This window comes from Typopeltis vanoorti, chromosome 10 (genome assembly GCF_054136105.1).
Source record: "Typopeltis vanoorti isolate ZY-2024b chromosome 10, IOZ_Tvanoo_1.0, whole genome shotgun sequence".
Lineage (NCBI taxonomy): Eukaryota > Metazoa > Arthropoda > Arachnida > Uropygi > Thelyphonidae > Typopeltis > Typopeltis vanoorti.
In genome coordinates, this window is record NC_143558.1 from 46,664,713 (window position 1) to 46,688,390 (window position 23,678).

Sequence of the window (23,678 nt, forward strand, 5' to 3'; positions counted from 1 at the left end):
GCCCTATTGACCACAATCTCACACCATACTGACTCAAAAGAACTGCCATTTGTCTGATTGACTCCTTCTTGTTGGCTGCAATCATCGGCTATCATCAGCAATACCCAACTCCATCTTGTCTATTCTATCCTCCCTGAAAAGATTAAATCCATCACATTCTATCCCTGTAGATAAGTCAAATTTGACAAAAACAAATTTGGGAAACCTACATCAGAAGACCTTCAGCCCAATCGCCCAACATTGCCCGCTAGGGGACACCATTAGGACTTTAGGAGAAATAATAGCTTCCTGCTTCTTCCTCACTTACTGTTTGTTGTGCCTGCGTGCACGTGCCTTGTTCTTAAGTTTCTTGAAAATGGCAATGTGACGTTGCCGAAATATTGAAATATATTAAAATTAATTTTAATGTATATCCTAGTTGACGTTGTAATTTCCTTAAATCATTTAGTAAAAAATGCATAACCAACATCTAAGCCTTTCCACGGGAATAATAAGAATAATATTTAAAAATAAAAAATAAAATATATATATATATTACCTGCTTTATGCAGCTCTTCACAAGCCTTCAATGCTGCAGCCATCTTTGCTAGTTGTTTATTTGGCATAAGATCACCCTATCATGAATTCTCTATTACTTAAATATAATGATCTAATATACAAATATAAAGATATATATATAAAACTATCAGAATTAAAAATAATTAAGTTCCATTATGAACAGAGCCTGCATAAAAGCTGGAGAACAGTCAATATTATCCTGCTTCAAGTTCATTACAGCATTTAATTTGGGTTGTGCTTAATGGTAATGAATAAATCTTGAAAAATGGTTCATTAAAGTTGTCACAGTGATGGCTCACTAATATTCTATATAGTTGTGTTTCCTTACCTTTGAAGTGAAGTACATAATAAGCTTCACATGATAGTTCAGCAAACTAGCATGTAAAGATGCATGACAAAATGAGTTGATTAATACTTTTCACTCTTAGACAAAATCTTGGGTGAGTGAAGTTCAGAAAAAGCATCACTAGTTTTACTGAATTGACACTGTATCTAGCTTTGTTAGAAATGTAAATGATATTTGTCTTTTTCACTATCCAAATCTGTAAAACCCCATTCTAATACTTAGTGAACGTGTGTGTATGCATAGGCACAGATGATACATACATAACACACTTACTTCCTAAGGACCAGAGAAAGGTTGTTATGTTACAAAGTTAGCTACAATGAATTTAGAGGAAACAGATTGACCTCCCAATCCATTTCTTTAAAAAGGAAATGGCAGACAATCTACCGTATATTATCGCATATAATGCGAAAAATTTATGGTTAAAATTTATGGTCTAAAGTTAGGGGTTCGTATTATATGCGGATCTTAAAAAATATAACCTCTTATTAGACTTGCACACACAATATATATTACCTAATGCCTATGCAACCAAATCTACTTGACCCACTCGTATTCGGCAACCAAGCGTGCATCGTATCTGTGTATAAAGCCAGTAATGTAAGTAGTGCTAATATCCCACCCCCTTGGCAGGATATTAGCACAGTTGTATCAGTTTAACCACAGTTCATTTTAAATATTATTCGTTAAACAAACCTAGCATGAAAATGAGCCAATAGAAACATAAACATTCATCTTTTGAAGCAGGATTTAAATTGCGTGTCGTGCAGTTTGCAGAAGAACATAATAACAGTGTTGCTATGTGAGAATTTGGTGTAGCAGAGAGTAATATTAGACTTTGGCGTAAGCAAAAAGACAGTCTTAAAAAAATCCCCAAAACGAAACGTGCCCGTCATAGAGATGTAGCATCCTTTCCAGAACTCGAAGAAGAGCTAATTGAATGGATTTTGATGCAATGACAAGATGGCATTATAGTAACAAGAAATGCAATTCATTTTCGAGCTCTACAACTCAAGAATGGTAAATTCAAGGACACACCAAGTATTTCATCTTTTCTTGCTTCGCCTGGGTGGTGCAACAGATTTATGGAATGCAAAGCATTAACATTATGACACCAAACAAAAATTGTGCAGAAGTTACCAAAGCAGCTTGAAGAAAAAGTGAAGTCCTTCAATAAATTTATCATAAAATTACAGAAGTGTCATGGATATTAACTTTCCCAAATAGGCAATATGGATGAGACGCCCATGTACTTTGATATGCCTGGGAATCGAACAGTAAACTCAGTTGGTGAAAAGAGTGTCCTCATAAAAACAATGGGACATGAAAAAACACATTTTACCGTTGTTCTAGCATGCATGGCAGACGGAACCAAATTAAAGCCGACAGTGATATTTAAAAGGAAAACAATTCCAAAGCATATGAAATTTCAACCAGGTGTCTTTGTTTGTGCCAATCAGAAAGGTTGAATGGATGAAGAAGGTGTACAATTGTGGCTGGATCACGTATCGAACATACGTCCAGGTAGCTTGTTATGTCAACAAAGCATGCTAGTCTGGGATATGTTCCGGGTGCATTTAACGGAGGCAAGCAAAGAGAAAGCATGTGAGCTACGTACAGGCCTAGCAGTCATACCGGGTGGTCTAACTTCCGTTTTGCAGCCGCTTGATGTCAGCCATTTAAAGATCATTTACGTGAAAAATGGAGAGAATGGATGTCATCTGGTTTGGTGAAGATGACAAAAGGTGGGAATTTTCAGAAGCCTGAGATCACCCTAGTTACCAGCTGGGTTAAAGAAGATTGGGATTCGCTACCATCTGAAATTATTCAATGCTCATTTCTTAAATGTGGAATAAGTAATTCAATGGATGGATCCGAAGATGACATCATATACGAAAGCGAGGATGATGATGACAACAACTGCTACACTGATGACGCAATGCCTACAAATGAATTTATAAATGAAATGTTTGATGACTCAAAAGATGAAGAATTTAAAGGATTTGACATTTTGTTTTAAAATAAATATTTCTTTTGTTAATTCGTATTGTTTTATTTATAATGTTATGGAACAAGATTAACAGATCGCATTATACATGGACATGGCATTTTAGGGCTAGTTTTCAAACAAAATTTCTAGTTTGCATTTTCCGTGGATCGCATTATATGTTAAATATACAGTACTTTGATGACAGAATGCAAAGGTTTTCGCAGTAACTACACACGAAGTGTGCACAAAACATGAAATGAAAAGTATAAGAAATAATGGGAGGTTTATAAGAAAGAAGAGAGCAGAAGAGTATGAGATTATAAAAATGAAAATTCAGGATTAATGTTTAAATTTAAATTTCTTACCTACAATATTCATAATAAACTAAATCTGTGCAGTCTGCACCATTAAAATAAAAAATAAGCTAAAATATTAGGAAGTCAGTCAACTTCATAACTGGTCACCTCCAATTACATAGAGGGATCAATGAACATTAGTCAGCATTAATCAGCTTAAGGGGTGATGAAAAAGTGATTTACACAGCTGGTGTGTATGTGAACAAGTCAGGTTCCCAAATGGACAGAGATCCATTTATGAACAGCTGGAATAAGCTGATTCTGTCCTCTTAAAATTGAATTAAAGAAATGTGGCACCAATATAAAATGTGGACAGAGGGATAAATTCCAGATGAAAGGGGAAATAAAACAATGTGAGATTTAAGGTATTTCCCTACTGAGTGTTCCTGGTAAGATTTATGCAAGTATACTTGAGAAACGGTTGAGAAGGATTGTGGAAGGGAAGTTTGGTGAAGAACAAGCTGGATTCAGGCCAAATAGAGGCTGTCAGGATCAGATTTTTACTTTATGACAAATCATGGGAATATAACAAAGATCTGTATTTAAGTTTTGTAGACCTGTAAAAGGCATGTGACAAGGTGCCAAGAGAAAAGCTATTCAAAACGCTATGGTTATATGATGTCAAAGGGCATTATATCAAGAAATACTAAGTCTTTATTTTAGTTGATTACTTGCTATGTGTCACAGGATACTATGAAGTACTACACACAAGTAACTTTATATTATTAACAGCTTCCTAGTATTTCTATTTGCCAAGGCTCCAATATGGTCATATCTAAGTCAGCAGTTAGAATTGAAGGAAGTACAGGAAGATAGTTTGATGTTAAATCTGGTGTCAGACAAGGATGTACATTATCCCCTCTGTTACTCATTATATATATGGATCACAATATGAAGGAAAGTGGTATTAAAGCCGATATCAAAATTGGAGATGTTAATCTCGGCTCTTTACTTTATGCAGATGATATTATACTTTTAAATAAATCCAGTAGAAGTATGCAAGATTCCCTGACTAAATTGAATAACTGTTGTAATAAATTTGGTATGAAAATCAGTAATAACAAGACAAAGACAATAAAAATAGACAGAAACATTCATAATATCAATTACATGATGATGTTTTTAGTGATGACAAGTTAAATCTAGAAACAGAAAGCAGAATAAGTAAAGCTGGTATGGTGGCAAGCCAGCTGAATAAATTTATATGGAATAAGAGAGAAATTAGCCAAAACACTAAACTAGCAGTATACAAGACAGTGTTCAAATGATTTTATGTTATGGATCTAAGAGTTTGATTAGAAATAAAACACTTGATCAAAGATTAAAGTCTACAATATGAGAGATCTTAGAAAAATTAGAAGCTTGAACAAATGGCAACGATAGCAGTATCATATTAAAAATTAGGATATTATGGGGGGGGGGGAATGATATTGATAGCATTCAGGAATGTGTTAGAAGAGTTGATGTCAGATGGTATGGTCAATTAAACAGAATGGGACAGGGAAGGTTAACAAAACGTGTTCTTTTCCAGGATGGCAATAAAAAAGATCCACAGGAAGACTAATACGTAGGTGGATTGATAAGTAAGAAGTGCAGAAATATAAGATCTGATAATGCAGTCTTGACAGATAACAGATTTATTTGGAGGAAAATTGTTGATGGGAAGGTAGTAAGTTTTTCATGAAGTACTACCATATCCTGTACACCCATAGAGGGTGCATGTCAGGAATTTGATGATGAGGAATACAAAAAACAATTGTGTTTTTTGTAAACAATTGTGGGGGGGTAGCCATTGGCTGAGAAAGTGTCAAAAATGTGATTTAGTTCAGTGGTTAGGGCTTGATCATCTAAACAGATTAGTTTTGCCCTGTTGAATAGTGTCTTAATAACTCCATATTGTTGTGAGGGGGAGTGATGGGATTGTTGGTAAATGTATCTGCCTGTATGGGTGGGTTTTCTATAAACTGAGAAAACCAAGGTTCCTCAGGTTGGTGGGTGACTAGTGTGTCTAGGAAGGGGAGGTTATTGTTTTTCTCTTTTTCCAGGTTGAACTTGATTCTGGGTGTTGGTTGTTTAAGTGTGTTAGGAAGGAGCGGAGTGAATCCGGGCCATGTGGCCAAATAGCGAACACATCATCGATGTAGCGAAGCCATATGGTAGGTTTTTGTGGGGCTGAGTTTAAGGCTTTCTCTTTAAAAGTCTCCATAAATACGCTGTCAATTCCTTAATTATTAGTTATCATGTTTAACCGGCGTATAAGCCTTGACAAGTAACAGACTGATTTGGAGAAAAATTGTAGATAGGAAGTTAGTAATGACGTAAATTTTTCATGTAGTACTATCACATCCTGTACACCTCTTAAGGGTATATATCAGGAATTTGATGATGATGTATTAAAACATGCACCATAATTTTCAGATGTTATTATTATTATTCATCTTCATCATCAAATTCCTGATATATACCCTCAAAGGGTGTACAGGATATGATAGTACTACATGAAAAATTTACATCATTACTAACTTCCTATCTATAATTTTCCTCCAAATCAGTCTGTTACCTGTCACGATTCCAACATTATCAGATCTCATATTTCTATTGTCTAAGGCACTTTGTACCGTATCAATCCACCTATATCTTGGTTTCCCTCTGGGTCCTTTTCCAGCCAACCAGGCAGAGAACACTTGTTTTGCTAATTTTTCCTCTCCCATTCTGTTTAAGTAACCTTACCACCTGAGATTAACTCTGCTAATCCTGGATGCTGACAATGACAAGTTCTTTCCTAATATCCTCATTTTTAATATGATATTGCCATTGATGCCATCTGTTCGTGCCCCTAATCTTTCTCAGGACTCTCATATCTGTAGTCTCTAGTCTTTGGTCAAGTGTTTTACTTCTGACCTAGCTCTCAGATCCATAAGTTATTATTATGAAATTGGTTTGAACACTGTCTTGTATACACTAATTTAGTGTTTTCGCTAATTTCTCTCTTATTCCATATTCCTACCATACTAGCATTGTTGATTCTGTTGTCTATTTCCATATTTAATTTACCATCTTCCCTAAAAATTGTGCCTACTATTTCACTTGTTCTATAGGTTCTCCGTTCACAACGCAGTTGACATTTTCAACAATTCTGCCTATTTTCATTGTCTTTGTCTTGTTATTGCTGATTTTCATATCATATCTATTACAACAATTATTCAATTTAGTCAGGGAATCTTGCAGAGTTGTAGCATATTTATTTAGAAGTATATTATTATTATTTAATATTAATAATCTATAACTTTTTGAATTCAAAGAAAATACACTTAAAATTATTATCAAATAATAAATTATTTAACATAGTCATTATATTATAATGACTATGTTAAAATGCTGTCATTATAATATTAGCCTGTATTATCTCTCCCATATGAGGAGGACTGAAAAGTTTTGATAAATACCTAGAACAAAAATTATATTAAAGAAACTGATATAACCACAATAAAGAACATATCTTAAATAAACCTTTAACCATGGTGTTTCATCAAATTGTAAGAACTTGTTCATTAATTCTAGTCATTTAGTCCTTCATGGTGATTATCACTTTTCAGCACAACCTCGTTGTATATGGGACATATAGTCTGTATAGTTTATTTTGGCAGGATAATAATCCTCCTGTTTATAACAAAGTAAAACAATTTTGCAATATCAGGAGGTAAATTATGTAGTAATAATGTAAGGGGGATATTTGTAAAGAGCAAGACTATATAAAAAGTAATTAAAAGGCACAACAATATAGTTATAACAAGAATTAATAACCAATGTACTGTAGTTAGTTATCTACGATGAAAACAATTAACATTTTTACTAAGTGACTATTCTACACATTAATGCAGAGACCTCACCATCACAAATAAATATGAGAAAGCATGCAATTTACAGACAAAAAAAAATACTGCTGTTGTTGTTGGTGGTGGTGGTAGATGGTGTTGATGGTAGTAGTGTTGTTCTGTGTAGTTGGAGAGTTAAGCAGTAAGGAAGATAGTGAGATGTGTATAGTGGAGTAGAGTGCCCTCCCACGATGACTCCTCGGACTCCTTGAAGGTGTCACGGAATAATAATAAAACAGACAATCTTGGTATAAAGACACAATGAACAAGATTCTAATTCATCATCTACAAAACTTTATAGTCTTCAAAGGATTCATAAAGAAAATATTTCATTGAGATGTACTGCAGATTCTCTAGGATGTCCAACTTACAAACATTTAAAATTTGTCAAAAGATCTTTTCTCATTTATAGGAAATTCTTCAACATTTGTCAAAAACTCAGAAGATTTCAAGAACAACATTTATGGAATTATATTACTACCAATAAGCCTTTTAGTTTTGATATGGTCTCACTCTTTATAAATATTTCTCTTACAAATACATAAGCTACTATGTAATAGTTTTCCTCCAAACACTGCAAAATTATTTGATTTTGCTATAAACACAGGATACTTTTCCTGTCAAAATAAACTATAAAATAAAGTGTAGGAAATTCAGTGGGTGTGCCTATCTCTCCCATCTTAGCCAAATACTTTCTGGAACATTTTGAACAACATATACTTACCACCTTCTTCCCAAAGCCTTTTATATGACTCTAATATGTCAGCAACATTTTTGCAATCTGGAACTTCAGCTCCATATTTTTCTTCATAAAATTCAGTCCATCCAAAGATTAAATTTACTCTTGGTAGAGAAGACATCAAGTGTTTTACATTTCTGAATTTTCTTATCTAAAGACTTAAATGTTAGCCTTCAGTTTCAGTACAGAGAAAGAAAACAAGTACATTGAGGCACACTGATGCTGCTTCTCATCATCTTCTATCTCAAAAGAAATAGTAGATGATAATGAAAAGCATTATTAAAACTTTGGTGCATCATATACACATCTTATACTCCACTGACTATTTTCTAAATACAGAACAGCCTCTTATTAGAGCTACTTTCAGTCCTTCACAGGAGGTTTCTGTGTTAACCACTTCATATGTCAAAGGTTTGTCTGAAAAGTTTGCTAGACATCTATGCTAATTAATCTTCACATTTCCTTTTATCCAGTTTACAAATTAAATTGATTCATATATTCTCTCCAAAGGATAAATACCCTCCTCTTTCCTGTCAGGAGTTTTCTTGTTCATGTGGTCTCTCATATTATAGGCAGACAAGTTGGGCTGCATTGTGCACAAATTCACATGGAGAGAAGAGGCAAGGAATAAGAAAAGTCTCATTGACTATGTTATTGTTGATAGTGATGTTTTCTCCCTGGTGCAGGACACGAGAGTGTACAGAGGATTTGATATTGGAAGTGATCACTATTTAGTCTTGAGCAGGATAAAACTGAATTTCATATTGAAAAGAATAACATGTAAGAAAGTTTTAAAGCGAATAAAAGTTGAGCAGCTCTGAGATGTGAACTGTAGACTAAAATACACAAACATCATTGATGGAAAAATGAAAGAGTTTGAGAACAGGAACCAAACCGTGGAGATTCAGTGGTAAACCTTGAAGAAAACCTTGATTGATTCAGCCAGAGAGGCATGTGGTGAGGTTGTCTGCAAGGATAGAAAAATCAGAACTGCATGGTGAACACAGAAAGTTAAAGAGGCAGTGAAGAAAAAGAAGAAAGCATATCAAAAGTTCCTGGCAAATAAGTCAGCTTGTGCTCTTAGAGAATACAGAGACAAATGCAAGAATGCTAAACACTGTGTAAAACTAGCTAAACAAAAGTCATGGGAAGACTTTGGCAAGAATATAGAAAATAAATATCAAGAAGGTGGCAAAATATTCTGGAGGTTGTTGAATAAGCTTAGGAATGGAGGAAAGAGTGCTGTAAAAAGAGTTAGAGATGATAAAGGTGACATGAAAACAGGAGAAAAAGATTTTGCAAAAATACAAAATAATTTTTTTTCTTTATTTACTTTATTTATTTAATTTAATTCCATATTTTTAATTACTAAGAGTTATGTGCACTACTTGCTATTTATATTCTGTAATATTAACAAAATTCCATAAATTTTCATAATGCCATCTCATAATTATATTCATATCACAATTACTCTGATCACACAAAATAAAAGTCATTCATAACTTATTTTAATGATATTAACAACACCCGATGAACTATTTCATAAAAAATAAAAAATATTAACTGGCTTATATTTTGTCAAATTTCAAGTCAGCATGTTATCGTTCATATGCAACAAAGAGTAAGTGAAACAATTCCAGTTATAATGGACAAATGATCTAAAGTCCTAACTTGGCATACTCTAATATTGTAAAAAAAGAAGTATTACAGCTATGTAAGAGTTGTTCTTAAGATAACAATCTTCCAAATTTTTTGCATATTAATGCAACCATACTTGCTCATATTAGGAGAATTCTTCATAGCCATGGTGGCTAACTCTAAAACTAATCTTTCTGATCTGTAACAACTTCTAAATAGCATATTGTTTTTTTTTTCATCTAATCCTGTGTGAAGGGGTGTCCAAAGTGTGGTCAACAGTAGCAAATGTATTTTTTGTTCCCCAAGGTGGATATTAATAGATCTTCCTTTTTGCCCATAGTAGGCCAAGTCACAAGGAATTGCATACACTCCAGGATATGCTAGAGAATGAAGTTTATCCTTAGGAGAGCAGATCAAAGTTAATAATTTAACATGTGATCTGAATGTGGTGTGAAGGCCATGTTTTATTAGTACTATCTTTTCTGATGTGTCTCTGACATATAGAATAGGAATAGTAATGTTTTGTTCTTACTGTTCAGCTGGATGATGACGTGAACTTGTTTATGTAGATATCTTCCTGTGTGTGTTGGTTTGCTGTAAATGAAAAGATAGTGATCCATCTGAAAGGTGGTAACTAATGTGTCAAGAAAAGACAAACAATTATTAGATTCTTTTTCTACTGTGAAGTGAATTTTGGGGTGTTGGCTTAGGTTAGGTGACAAAAGTATCCAAAGTGCCTTGTCCATGGGGCCAAATGACAAATATCATCAACAAAGCATAACCACACTAGGAGCTTGTATGTAGCTGTGGTAAATATTTTTTTTTTCAAAGTGTTCCATGTAAAAGTTTGTTAAAGAGGGGGGGGGGAGTATTCATAACAGTACCATTAATCTGTTTATAGATTTTTCCTCCCCATGTAAAGTAACCTGCATACGTGGTAAATTTGAATAATTCAGAAATTATCTGGGAGAAATTTAGACTATTAAATTAACAGTAAATAAAAAAATGTGAACATCAAAACTAACCATTATGTCTGAATTTTTAAGGATATGATTTTAAACTAATGATTTGAAATGGATTGAATTTTTTACAAAAGTAGAGGAGTTGCCAGTAAGAGGAGCAAGAGACTTGGGCAAGTTTATTTATAAGTAGGACTATCTATGCTTGACTATAGGATGTAGGGGAATATTAGATTTGTAGATTTTAGGAACTCCATAAATGCAGGGTGGTTTAACATGAACCGGTTTTATTTTTTGATGATTTCTTTGGACCAAGAAGTCACTTTTTTCAATAATTTGTGGACTTTTTTTTCCTTCAAGATATAGTGGGTCTCAACCTATAACTTGGCAAGTAAAACGTAACAATAGAAGGTCTTAACATATTTAGTCACCTACCTTTCAGATGGATCACTCTCTTTTTCCATTTACAGAAAGCCAACACACACACACACACACACACACACACACACACACACACACACACACACACACACACACACACACACACACACACACAGGAGGATATCTACATAAACAATCATATCATCATCGAGCTCAACAGTATGATATTTTAAAAACACTTATGCACAGAGTCAGAGTGATTTGTTTTAATGATACAACTCTTTCTACAGAACTTAAATATATGCACCATACTATTATCTTGGCCAATGGCCACAATTCCTAAAAAACACATTCAAATTGTATGTTAAATTAGCAACTCTGATCTGCTCTTCTAAGGATAACCTTCATCCTCTAGCATATCCTGGAGTGTATGCAGTTCCTTGTGACTTGGCCTACTATGGGGAACATAAAAAATACATTCGCTACTATTATTATGGCAAGTCAGGCCTGGCAGACCATGTTTTGGACACCCCTTCACATAGGATTAGATGGAAGAAAATTAACCTGCTATTTAGAAGTCATTACAGATAAGAAAGATTATTTTTAGTCACCCATGGCTATGAAGAATTCTCCTAACCTGAGCAAGTATGGTTGCATTGTCAAAAGTTTTGGTTGACTGTTATCTTAAGATCAATTCCTACATAGCTGTAATTCTTCTTTTTTAACATTAGATGGTACCAAATTAAGACTTTAGATCTTTTGTCCTTAACAATTTGAATTGTCTCACTCACTGTTGCGTATAAACTATATATAACATGCTGATTTGAAATTCAGCAAAATATAAGCTAGTTAATAAACATCTTTTTTTTATAAAACAGTTCATCTGGTGTTGTTAATACTGTTAAAATAAGTTATGAATAATGTTCAATGCTTAAACTTGTCTATTAGATTAAAACAGATGTCAAAGATTTTATATTCTTTAAGGATTATGCGATGGTTGAGGGACTCTGGTAATATGGATTACTGGAAGAACAATTAATTGGGTATACTCACTACTATTGGCCTTTTCAGTGGAGAATTAATAGGAAGACATATGGTACACTGATGATGAGTATATGGAAATGTAGTTGAGGTTTCTTGTGTTATTTTCCAAAGTGGTGTTAGCCTTGTAAAAGTGTCACTGGGTAATTTTGCACAGTACCTGAAATCAGCAATATATAGAGAAATTAATTTAAAATTATAATTTAAAGATAAAATTAATAGCAAATCAAGGATAAAAATTACCCTTTATTAATTTTTTATTAAGTACAGATGGTATTTTGTACTGCACTGTACAAAAAATCACAAATTGCTAACTGTATGAAATATCAGAAGGCTCTTTCTGACATATCCTATCATAAGCATACTGTGCACTGTTATTTCATTTTTTTTTTTTTTTTTGCCCACAACGATTTGGTTGAAAACATACAAAAAAATGCTAAATTTAAGTAGTATATAAAGCATTCTGCATGACAATTTTACTATGATAGGCTCAGCTGTTTTTTTAAACATTAATCATATCTGTTTTAAAGTTGGTCTTTAAATACATGTCTTTATGTTCAAGGTTCTGATTTATGCCATTATAATGAAATGACAAGATGCAATTTGCAATTTTGTTTTTGCTCATAACGATTTGGTTGAAAGTATACAAAAAATGCTGAATTAAAGTAGAATATGAAGCATTCTGCATGACAATTTTACTATGATAGGCTCAGCTGTTTTTTTTAACAGTAGTCATATCTGTTTTAAAGTTGGTCTTTAAATACATGTCTTTATGCTCAAAGTTCTGATGTATGCCATTATAATGAAATGACAAGATGTAATTGAATACATGAAACTAATCTTTAGAGGTACCTGTGGCATAATTAAAATTAATAACTTAACACATATAAAACCAACAGTAATAACTTTAATGAATTAAAGGTACAAATATTTCGTACTGAAAGTAACAGTACATCATCATAATAAATTTAGTTTAATCTTTTATCCAAGTGTGAGCAAACAAAGTTTGCGCCTGAAAGTATCTTCAGGACTGGGGTAAGGTGGTACAACACCAGGACACTCCTTGCAAAGGTGGAGCAAGCTACCAACACTCCTATCTCAGTATCTCCCATAATGCAAAACACATCTCCTTGCGGATATGTCTAATGTTATGCATTAAGGGAAGGGCCACAACCCAGACTAGTTTCGACCTTTATTGAGGTTTCTTCAGTGGGAGCCAGGCCCAAGTGGAGATACCAAGCAGAAGCATTAGCGGGTCATCTGTCTATATGTCTGCCTGGTATCTCCACTTGGGCCTGGCTCCCACTGAAGAGACCTCAATAAAGGTCGAAACTAGTCTGGGTTGTGGCCCTTCCCTTAATGCATAACATTAGACATGTCCACAAGGAGATGTGTTTTGCATTATGGGAGATACTGAGATAGGAGTGTTGGTAGCTTGCTCCACCTTTGTAAGGAGTGCCCTGGTGTTGTACCATCTTACCCCAATCCTGAAGATACTTTCGGGTGCAAACTTTGTTTGCTCACACTTGGATAAAGGATTAAACTAAATTTATTATACTCTAACCAAGTGAAAAATAAACTTTCAGTACATCATCAGTGTAGAAAAACAGTTTAAGGAATGGAATACAAAGTACAGAACAGTCGGTGGATTACCAATTAAATTGTCGCTTGCCAGAAGATTAATATTAATAAAATATTACTAAATAATTCTTAAAAATGATTTCATTGATGGTTGCATAAGATAAGAATCTCCCAAATGTTTGGGAGAGAGAGAGAGAGAGAGAGAGACAGTCATTTCGATTCAAATTAGGCTGATGTAAAAGGGCTTCGCAACTTTCTTTGAAAAGACGTTCATATTTAAACTTAATCCCACAGCTGTATTTACATTGAGATTCTGCAATATCCTAAGAACCTCCAATTTATTCACATAATCTCCTATGGATGATTCAGTTGGACAACATTCAGATTTCTGTTTATATCTAATGCTTCATTTATACAGACATTTTTAATACTTAATATGTATACAGATGAACAATCACTGATCTTTTCATCATAATTACCTCCATGATTATGCTTTTCAAAAGCAACATAACGTAAATAAAGATTATTTTTATACTCTCATGATTTCTCAAGTAAAAATGTCTTGGTAATCCCTATCTAGCCTAAACTTACTTCATTTTCTCCAATTTTCCTTTCTCTTACTGTATTTTTCTTAGCCTGTTCACAGGTATGCTTGCAGAAATAATTCCTGAACCACTTCATACAGAAATTCCTCTGCAATTCCCATATTGTTTTCTTTTGTTATAAATTGGTATAATGAGAGCTCTAGTCCAATAATCTGAAATTCAATCTACTCCAATAATTTGGGATTCAACCTTCTAAGCCTTTTGAATTATGCAATGTAAAGATGATAAAACTCTTATACCAAATTACAGCATTGCAAGTCAAAAGGAGGGAGAATAAGAAAGCCAAGTAGTAAAAAGATAAAAAAAAACAAAGCATAGAATCAGATAAGTAAAATTGATTATAAAAAGAAGGATGTTATTTGGTACGGTGATTATCATAAAACATGCCACTGATGAGTGGGTTATAACTTCAAGTTTTCCCAAAGCAAAAATTAAAAATATAGCACATGCAATTGAAAAAGAGAAAAGCAAAGCAAAAGTGATTGTATTCTAGTACGAACAAATGACTTAATTAGCGATAAGTTCAGTATGAGAGAGGATTAAGTCATTTGAGCATGACTAACACATTAATGACACATTAAGTAAGATGTTGGGAGAAAGTGAAAATCATAAGTACATTACCTAGATATGACACTGTAAAAATGAATGAAGGACTACAACAAATGATTCCACACTGTCTAGAAGGAATGGATGCAAGTTTTTGGATGTGTGAAGTAAGTTTGAGGGAAGACTGGACTTGTATAAGAGGGAAAAGCCTGCACTTGAACGTATTCAGGAATCTCAAAAAATATTAACTGGTAAGAGACCTAACCCAAAAAAGTCGGAGATAAAAATTATGATGGAAGGAATGGCAAGAGTCTGTGTGTAAGACCAACACTGTTATGTAACTGTGTTAATGATAGGAATGGACATTATAATGGAAATAATTATGAGGAGAGAAAAATTTTATGTTCATCCAGTTAAGAAGCATGTGCAAAGATGTCTGCATAAGTAAGAAACTAAATAAAAACAGATTTGCAAGTTGTCCAACTGTGTCATGTAGACTACATACAAGAGTATACAACAAAGCATTCAAGTAAACTTATTGTCTGTACACAAATGATATAGGAGTATCAGAAACAAAGGATAGAGTTTGTTGCCTTGGTCAATATGCTGGGACCTCAGATTGTAGGCAATAGTGAATAGCTATCAGAGGTAGAGATAGTAACTGGTATCAAGTATAAAGGGTACAGTATTTTTAGAAAGAATAGATGACTCGAATCCAGTCAGAGTTGAGACCTATGACTGCAATACTATTAAGTTTTTCATGTAGCAGTGAGTTTGAAACCATCTGGCGTGAGGTGAAATCTATTAAGATTTAATACAGTGGAAGTGGAGTGGTGCTGCATACGTTACCTCTCAACAGGAAGGAGAGTGTGTAAGATGACTATGGCTTGTGCAGAACTGAGCAAGAACAACTTCCTCTTTGCAAACTTCACCAGATGAAGACTAGACTGCCTCTCTATCCCATGGTGTTTGTCACTGGATTATTAATTTTTATCATAATCTGTCTGTAATCCAAGTGGGGACCAGGAAGGTAATGGTTTTGTAGGGAAAGAGATGTCTTAGCTGCAGCCTCATTTCCCTTGATACTAATGTGTCTTAAGATCCCACAAGACAAACATCCAGGGGAAGTGATAAAACAAATGTTGGATCCAAGAGAACACCAAGTGTTGTTGGTAGGTATACCAGACTTTTAAGTAACTAAAGAGATCTCTTTGAATCAGTATAAATAACGCACCTTTCATTATGTTCAATTTTATGTAAATTAATGCAAGTTTCAATTTATGTAGCTTGGCAGCACAGTGGGTACATTCTGGTTGGATCAGGTTAAATATTTATACTGTCTGAAAAACAGATCTCACCAGACTGAACTTGAACTATCTGTATGGGCAGGTACAAAATCAGAGCATTCTGCTCGGTATATTTAAAAGAGCTGCCAGTACACAGGGAGAGGCAGAATGTTTGAATAATTTGCATAAGGAGAAACTGCACACCGTAACATAATCATGCCACAGTGACAGCATTTTAATTAATTTATTTTATTTTTTAGTGTTAATAAGTTGAAATTTATTAACACTGAAGAAGTAGCACAAACTATAATATAATATAATACAATAGATGCAACTAGCTAAATTATACATATTTGGTCGTTTTATAATAGAAATACAATTTTATTCATACAGACCAGTTTACAATAAAACTTATATTAAAACCTACCAGTTTCGCCAGCAAACTGTCTGGCTTTTTCAAGGTGTTTACAGAGATATGAAAACTAGTAAATGCAAATTGAAAGGAACATAAAAAACGTTGTAAACCAACTAGTAGCTATGGTTACACGTTTCGCGTGACAGAGATGACTTATTGTTCTTATTCATTATCATGCATGCGTTGTAGATGTGTAATGTGATTACTGGCTAGCTGTAGTTCAGATTGATTGAGAGAGAGGATCAAGTTTTTCCACGAACTGTTTAGAATTACACCCTGATTTCAGTTGAGGTTTCTGCCGGTTATTGACACTATTGTGGCTTCCTTAAATAAACGATGCCTGTAATTGTCATCGAGATAAGACATGGAGCTGTTTTGCCAATCTATCGTGTGGTTAGAAGTACAGAAATGATGTGCTAAGCTGGAAGAGATGCTTCTGTTGGTGTTTACATCACCAACATGTTCTTTTTGTCTAATTTCTAAACTTCGTGAAGTTTGTCCAATGTAGGCAAGACCACAGGAACAGGGAATGTAATATACTCCTGGATATTTGTAGAACAGCACTTTATCTTTTGGGGATCCTAAAACTTATCTGATGTTGGTGGTTGGTTTGAAGACCACTCTGATGTTATGGGCTCTTAGTATTCTTGCTAATTGATAAGAAATTGACTTGATGAAAGGTATCACTACAGTAGAAATGTGCTGACAGTGGGATTCTTCTTGTGTGGGGTTGTCATTGTATAGATATTTTTTGATGATGTTTTGAAGATATCCATTTTATGATAATGTGTTGGCTATTAGTGAGAGTTCATTCTGTGTATCCTCCTCTTCTGATATCAACTTTTTGGCTCTATGTTTCAACATGTGGATAATGATCAGTTTGTGTCTCTTATGATGGTTTGAAGTATAATGAAGATATCTTCCAGTATCTGTGGGCTTTCTGTAAATGGATAATTTGACACTGTTAGGTTGTTTTTTTTATCAAGATATCTAAAAAATGCAGTTGATTGTTGTTTTCCACTTCCAGAGTGAATTTTATCTTGCTATGTATTGAGTTGATTTTATCCACAAACGATTTTAGGTTATCTAAGCTGTCTTGCCATATGATGAAGATATTGTCAACATATCTCCACCATGTAGATGGTCTCGGAAAGATTGCAGAGAGAATTTCTTTTTCAAGTTTTTCCATGAAAAGGTCTGCACAAGATGGTGATAGTGGGCTTCCCATTGCTAGGCCTTCTAATTGTTGGTATATGGTGTTGTTAACCTTGAAGAAATTAGATTGAAGGCAGTGTCTAAACATCTGTGTGATGTCTAGAGGAAAGAGATCTTGGATGATCTCTATTACCTCTTCTACTTGTACATTGGTGAAAAGGGATACAACATCTAGACTGGCTAGTATGTCTGTTGGTGCAATCTTAATGGCTTGGAGTTTATTTACAAAATGTTGACTATTCTTGATATAGGATTCTGTTGATCTTATTTTATTATTTAATAAGTTTGCAAGATGCTTTGCCAAAAGGTAGGTTGGTGATGATCTTCCATCAACTATTGGACGGAGAGGTATATCCTGTTTATGTATTTTAGGTGTCCCATATAGTCTTGGCGTGATAGGATGTGAGGATTTTAGTGTTCTCTTCACTTCTTCTGGCCAAATGTTACAATTTCTGATTAGTTGGTTTGTTTCATTATGATTTTTTATTGTGGGGTCTCTGTCTAGAATCTTATAAGTGGAGTTGTCTGATAGTAATGAGTTTAACTTATCATAATAATCTTTAGAGTTGAGGATAACTGTAGAATTTCCCTTATCAGCTTTTGTAATAATGATATCTTTGTTTTTCTTCAAGTGGAGAATTGCCTTTCTATCATAAGGAGACGTGTTGAGAATTTGTTTGGCTTTGGCTAGGATTATTGTACTTTTGAATCTAATAGTGTTGGCCACGTTTTGTGGTAGTGGATATAGGCCTTTTTCAATTCCACACATAAAATCCATTTTAGGAATGTGTTTGGGCATAATCGCAAAATTAAAACCTTTTTTGAGAATGTCAGATTCATTTTTTGTGAGGCTATGATCTGACAAATTGAAAATCACTTTATCATCCGGGAAGTTGTTCTGTGTCTGATATTTTTTCCTGTACAGTTCATTGAATTTCCTAATTTGTTTGTCCTTATAAAGTTTGAAAGTTTTTTCGTAACTGCGTTGTATCATTTGATCTAATTGATTCCATATGGTGTATTCTAAATTGTTGGAAATTTCATCAAAGAACTTGCAGCAATTAATATCACTTTTATTAAGTTCATATCTCGTGTGTTGAATCCTTTCTCTTACAAGCGCCAAGGAAGTGTGTAGATAAATTTTTTTAGCTGATATAGAGTTGATATGACCTCTGACTATGAGGAACTTTGGAATGATGGAGAATTCCCTGCAACATTTAAGGAACGTTAGGTGGTTCAAAAGTTTGGCCTTTCTGCATTTTTCTCTTTCCATGCACTGAACTTTATGTTTCATTAAACTATTTAAATTATACATATTTGGTCGTTTTATAATAGAAAGACAATTTTATTAATACAGACCAGTTGACAATAAAACTTATATTAAAACCTACCAGTTTCACCAGCAAACTGTCTGGCTTTTTCAAGGCATTTATGGAGATATGAAAACTAGTAAATGCAAATTGAAAGGAACATAAAAAACGTTGTAAACCAACTAGTAGCTATGGTTACATGTTTCGCGTGACAGAGATGACTTATTGTTCTTATTCATTATCACGCATGCGTTGTAGATGTAATGTGATTACTGGCTAGCTGTAGTTCAGATTGATTGAGAGAGAGGATCAAGTTTTTCCACGAACTGTTTAGAATTACACCCTGATTTCAGTTGAGGTTTACACCGGTTATTGACACTATTGTGGCTTCCTTAAATAAATGATGCCTGTAGTCATCATCGATATATGGCATGGAGCTGCTTTGCAAATCTATCGTGTGGTTAGACGTACAGAAATGATGTGCTAAGCCGGAAGAGATGCTTCTGTTGTGGTTTACATCACCAATATGTTTTGTCTAATTTCTAAACTTCGTGAAGTTTGTCCAATGTAGGCAAGACCACAGGAACAGGGAATGTAATATACTCCTGGATATTTGTAGAACGGCACTTTATCTTTTGAGGATCCTAAAACTTGTCTGATGTTGGTGGTTGGTTTGAAGACCACTCTGATGTTATGGGCTCTTAGTATTCTTCCTATTTGATAAGAAATTGACTTGATGAAAGGTATCACTACGGTAGAAATGTGCTGGCAGTGGGATTCTTCTTGTCTGGGGTTGTCATTACAGAAAGCCCACAGATACTGCAAGATATCTTCTATGTTTCAACATGTGGATAATGCTCAGTTTGTGTGTCTTATGATGGTTTGAAGTATAATGAAGGATACACAGAATGAACTCTCACTAATAGCCAACACCATTATCACAAAATGGATATCCTCAAAACATCATCAAAAAATATCTATACAATGACAACCCCAGACAAGAAGAATCCCACTGTCAGCACATTTCTACTGTAGTGATACCTTTCATCAAGTCAATTTCTTATCAATTAGCAAGAATACTAAGAGCCCATAACATCAGAGTGGTCTTCAAACCAACCACCAACATCAGACAAGTTTTAGGATCCCCAAAAGATAAAGTGCCGTTCTACAAATATCCAGGAGTATATTACATTCCCTGTTCCTGTGGTCTTGCCTACATTGGACAAACTTCACGAAGTTTAGAAATTAGACAAAAAGAACATGTTGGTGATGTAAACACCAACAGAAGCATCTCTTCTGGCTTAGCACATCATTTCTGTACGTCTAACCACACGACAGATTGGCAAAACAGCTCCATGTCATATCTCGATGACAATTACAGGCATCGTTTATTTAAGGAAGCCACAATAGTGTCAATAACCGGCAGAAACCTCAACAGAAATCAGGGTGTAATTCTAAACAGTTCGTGGAAAAACTTGATCCTCTCTCTCAATCAATCTGAACTACAGCTAGCCAGTAATCACATTACACATCTACAACACATGCATGATAATGAATAAGAACAATAAGTCATCTCTGTCACGTGAAACGTATAACCATAGCTACTAGTTGGTTTACAACGTTTTTTATGTTCTTTTCAATTTGTATTTACTAGTTTTCATATCTCCGTAAACGGCTTGTAAAAGCCAGACAGTTTGCTGGCGAAACTGGTAAGTTTTAATATAAGTTTTATTGTAAACTGGTCTGTATTAATAAAATTGTATTTCTAGATGCAACTAGCATTTAGAACAATATCAGTGATAATAATAGACAGTAAAAAGTAATGGTACATATGCTATAAAAAAAATATTCTACAATTATTTTTCAAGTGGTAAAATAAAGATTTAAATATATATATATATATATATATATATATATATATATATATATATATATATATATTAGTTAAAGAAAAGACTAAATAGTTAAATGAGGAAGAAAGCAAGAAACTAATATTGTTCCTAAAGTCCTAATGGTGCCCCTCTAGCAGGCTAATTTGGTTGTCTTGGCAGTTGGGCTGAAGTTTTCAAAATGTAATTCCCAAATTTGGGGTAGTTTCATGCACCCAAATTTGTTGAGGTTAGGAACGTTTTTTTAGAGCTGATGATGATTCCTTGAATAATCTTTCGTATTTAAACTTGCTGCGGTGTATTATTTTTGTTTTCTTCCAACGAATTCTATGGTGGGTATCTAAGGCATGGTCTGCCAGCCCAGAGCAGCTGTACTGGTGAAACCGGATGTAGTCTTTGTGTTCTGAAATCCTGATATTTGTTGTTCTGCCTGTTTGGCCAAAGTAGGACAATTTGCAGCTGCAAGGGACCTGGTATACACCAGGTAGGTCTAAGGGAAGTGGTTGGTTTTTGGTAGAGCAGATAAGGGATGCCAACTTTTTACATGGTCTGTAACAAGAAGTAAGGTAATATTTTCTGAGGATATTGGTTATTTTCTCAGAGGTGATCTGGATGTAGGGGAAGGTGATAGATTTGGTGTAATCTTTATTGTGGAGAGGGGGGGGGGGGTTGTGGTTTACTGGTTTTAGTATTTTTTGGATTTTTTTGGGGTTATAGCCATTGGCTAAGAAAGTGTTATGGATGTGGTTTAGTTCAGTAGTTAGGGCCTTGTCATCTGAGCAGATTAATTTTGTCCTGTTATATAGTATTTTTATAACCCCATATTGTTGTGAGGGGGGGGAGGATTGCTGGTGAATGTATCTGCAAGTATGGGTGGGTTTTCTGTAAACAGAGAAAACCAAAGATCCATCAAGCTGGCGGGTGATTAAAGTGTCTAGGAAAGGGAGGGTGTTGTTTTCCTCTTTTTCTAAGGTGAACTGGACTCTGGGGTGTTGGTTGTTTAAGTGTGTTAGGAAGGAGTGGAGTGAGTCTGAGCCATGAGGCCAAATAGCGAACACATCATCCACATAACGAAGCCAAATAGTGGGGTTTTGTGGGGCAGAGTTTAAGGCTTTCTCTTCAAAGGTCTCCATAAAGAAATTGGCCAAGGGTGGGGAAAGTGGTGAACTCATGGCTGTCCCCTCTATCTGTTTGTAGAACTTTCCTTGCCAAACGAAATAGCCTGAGTTCATTGTGAACTGAAATAGGGCTGAGATATTGGGAGGAAACTTGGCTTGGATGAGCTCTAGGGTTTCTTTGAGTGGGACATTAGTGAATAGGGAGGAGACGTCAAAACTGACCATTATGTCAGTGTGTTGGAGTGAGAGGTTTTCTATACTGGCTTTAAAGTGGGCTGAGTTTTTTATGTGTGATGGTGTGTTGCCAGTATAGTGTGCGAGCGTTTTGGCTAAATGTTTGGCTAATTTATATGTGGGGGAATCAATGCCATCCACTATGGGACGTAATGGCACATTTTGTTTATGCATTTTTGGGAGTCCGTATAATCGGGGGGGGGTCTAGAGTTATAAGGTTTTAGTTTGTTAGTGATCTCCACAGGCCAAGAAGTGGCTTTCTTAAGTAGTCTGTGGAGAGTTCTAATATGAGAGCTGGTAGGATTATATTCAACCGGGAGGTAAGTAGTACAGTCTAGTACTAAAGCATTAAGCTTACCTTTGCCCTTTTGACTTAGCACCACAGTGGCGGTTCCCTTATCCGCTTTGGTGATTACTATTTTTTTGTTATTCTTCATTTCTTGTAGGGCTGTATACCACAGTCACCACTCAACACTGTAGTCAACCTCTCGTCGGTAGTTTTAAAGCCTGAAGCACTCACCGCACTTGCACGTGGTCACAAGTTCGCCCTAGCTCCTAAAAGAATACCTGCCGAGGAAATCATGATCCAAATAGAACGTGGGATTCGCAACCTTCCTAACCATAACAACCAAATTAGCCAGCCAGAGGGCACCATTAGGACTTTAGGAACAATATTAGTTTCTTGCTTTCTTCCTCATTTGCCTTTGTTAGTGCCTGCGTGCACATACCATATCTTTATGTTCCTGAAGATGACAACGTGACGTTGCCGAAATATAGAAGTTATTTATTAAAGTTACCTTTAATTAATATACTTTATATGCATTGTTAATTCCGTAAACTAATTACCAGTTAGAAATAAATTAGGGATATCAGATAAAAACCCAAGGCTTTAGCCTTTTTCTTCAAATTTTTTTTGAAAGATTTCTATGCCTAAGATACATTTTGTACTCTGCTTTAGTCTCCAACAAGAACCAACATTTTCTTTATGCAGCTACATTCTTGAATAATTCAAATTTCTTTACTTCTTTCCCACTAGATCCTTCTATGGAATCATAGGCAAAAATAAGTCTCATTGTCCAATTTCCCATTTTGACATTTGTCTATTTGAAATTGGCTTCCATTCCAAAAATGTATCTTCACATTCGGTGTTGAATACTATAGCCACTTTTTCTAATCACTGTTACCTAAGTATATTATCTTATAGTTATTATTTTAAAAGATTTCACCTGTTTTAGTCTTTATAGTTTCTGTAACACCAATTGTTGCCAAAGTATTTTTGTAATCTGCTAGTTCCATCTTTTTCCATTAATGGGTTTAATGTTTATGGCAATTTCCAGTAGCAGAATCTTCACTGTCTTCTGAACAAAAACAGTTAGGACTTGTATATCCAGGAGATATAGCCAGTATGATATGTGATTATGTTGTCACATCATAAAGAACATTTAGTTTCATCAGCAATTTTATTAGTTTCATCACAGAATGCAATTTTACTGACAAAATCTAAAACTGCCAGCCCATTCTCCAAATGGATATATAGTAATACAACAAGCCACAGGAACATAAGGATTGAATAAAGTGCCATAGTCCTAGTCATTT

The 23,678-nt window shown here is 34.6% G+C and overlaps 1 protein-coding gene across 1 annotated transcript in view; it reads right to left on the minus strand.

Moving 5' to 3' along the window:
• Positions 1-23,678, minus strand: part of LOC150102389 (endoribonuclease Dicer-like) — a 187,215-nt gene that overhangs the window by 111,369 nt on the left and 52,168 nt on the right. The window contains 2 exon segments of the mRNA XM_090399451.1: positions 539-614; positions 11,896-12,043. Of these exon segments, the coding sequence (XP_090255577.1) occupies positions 539-614; positions 11,896-12,043 (224 nt within the window).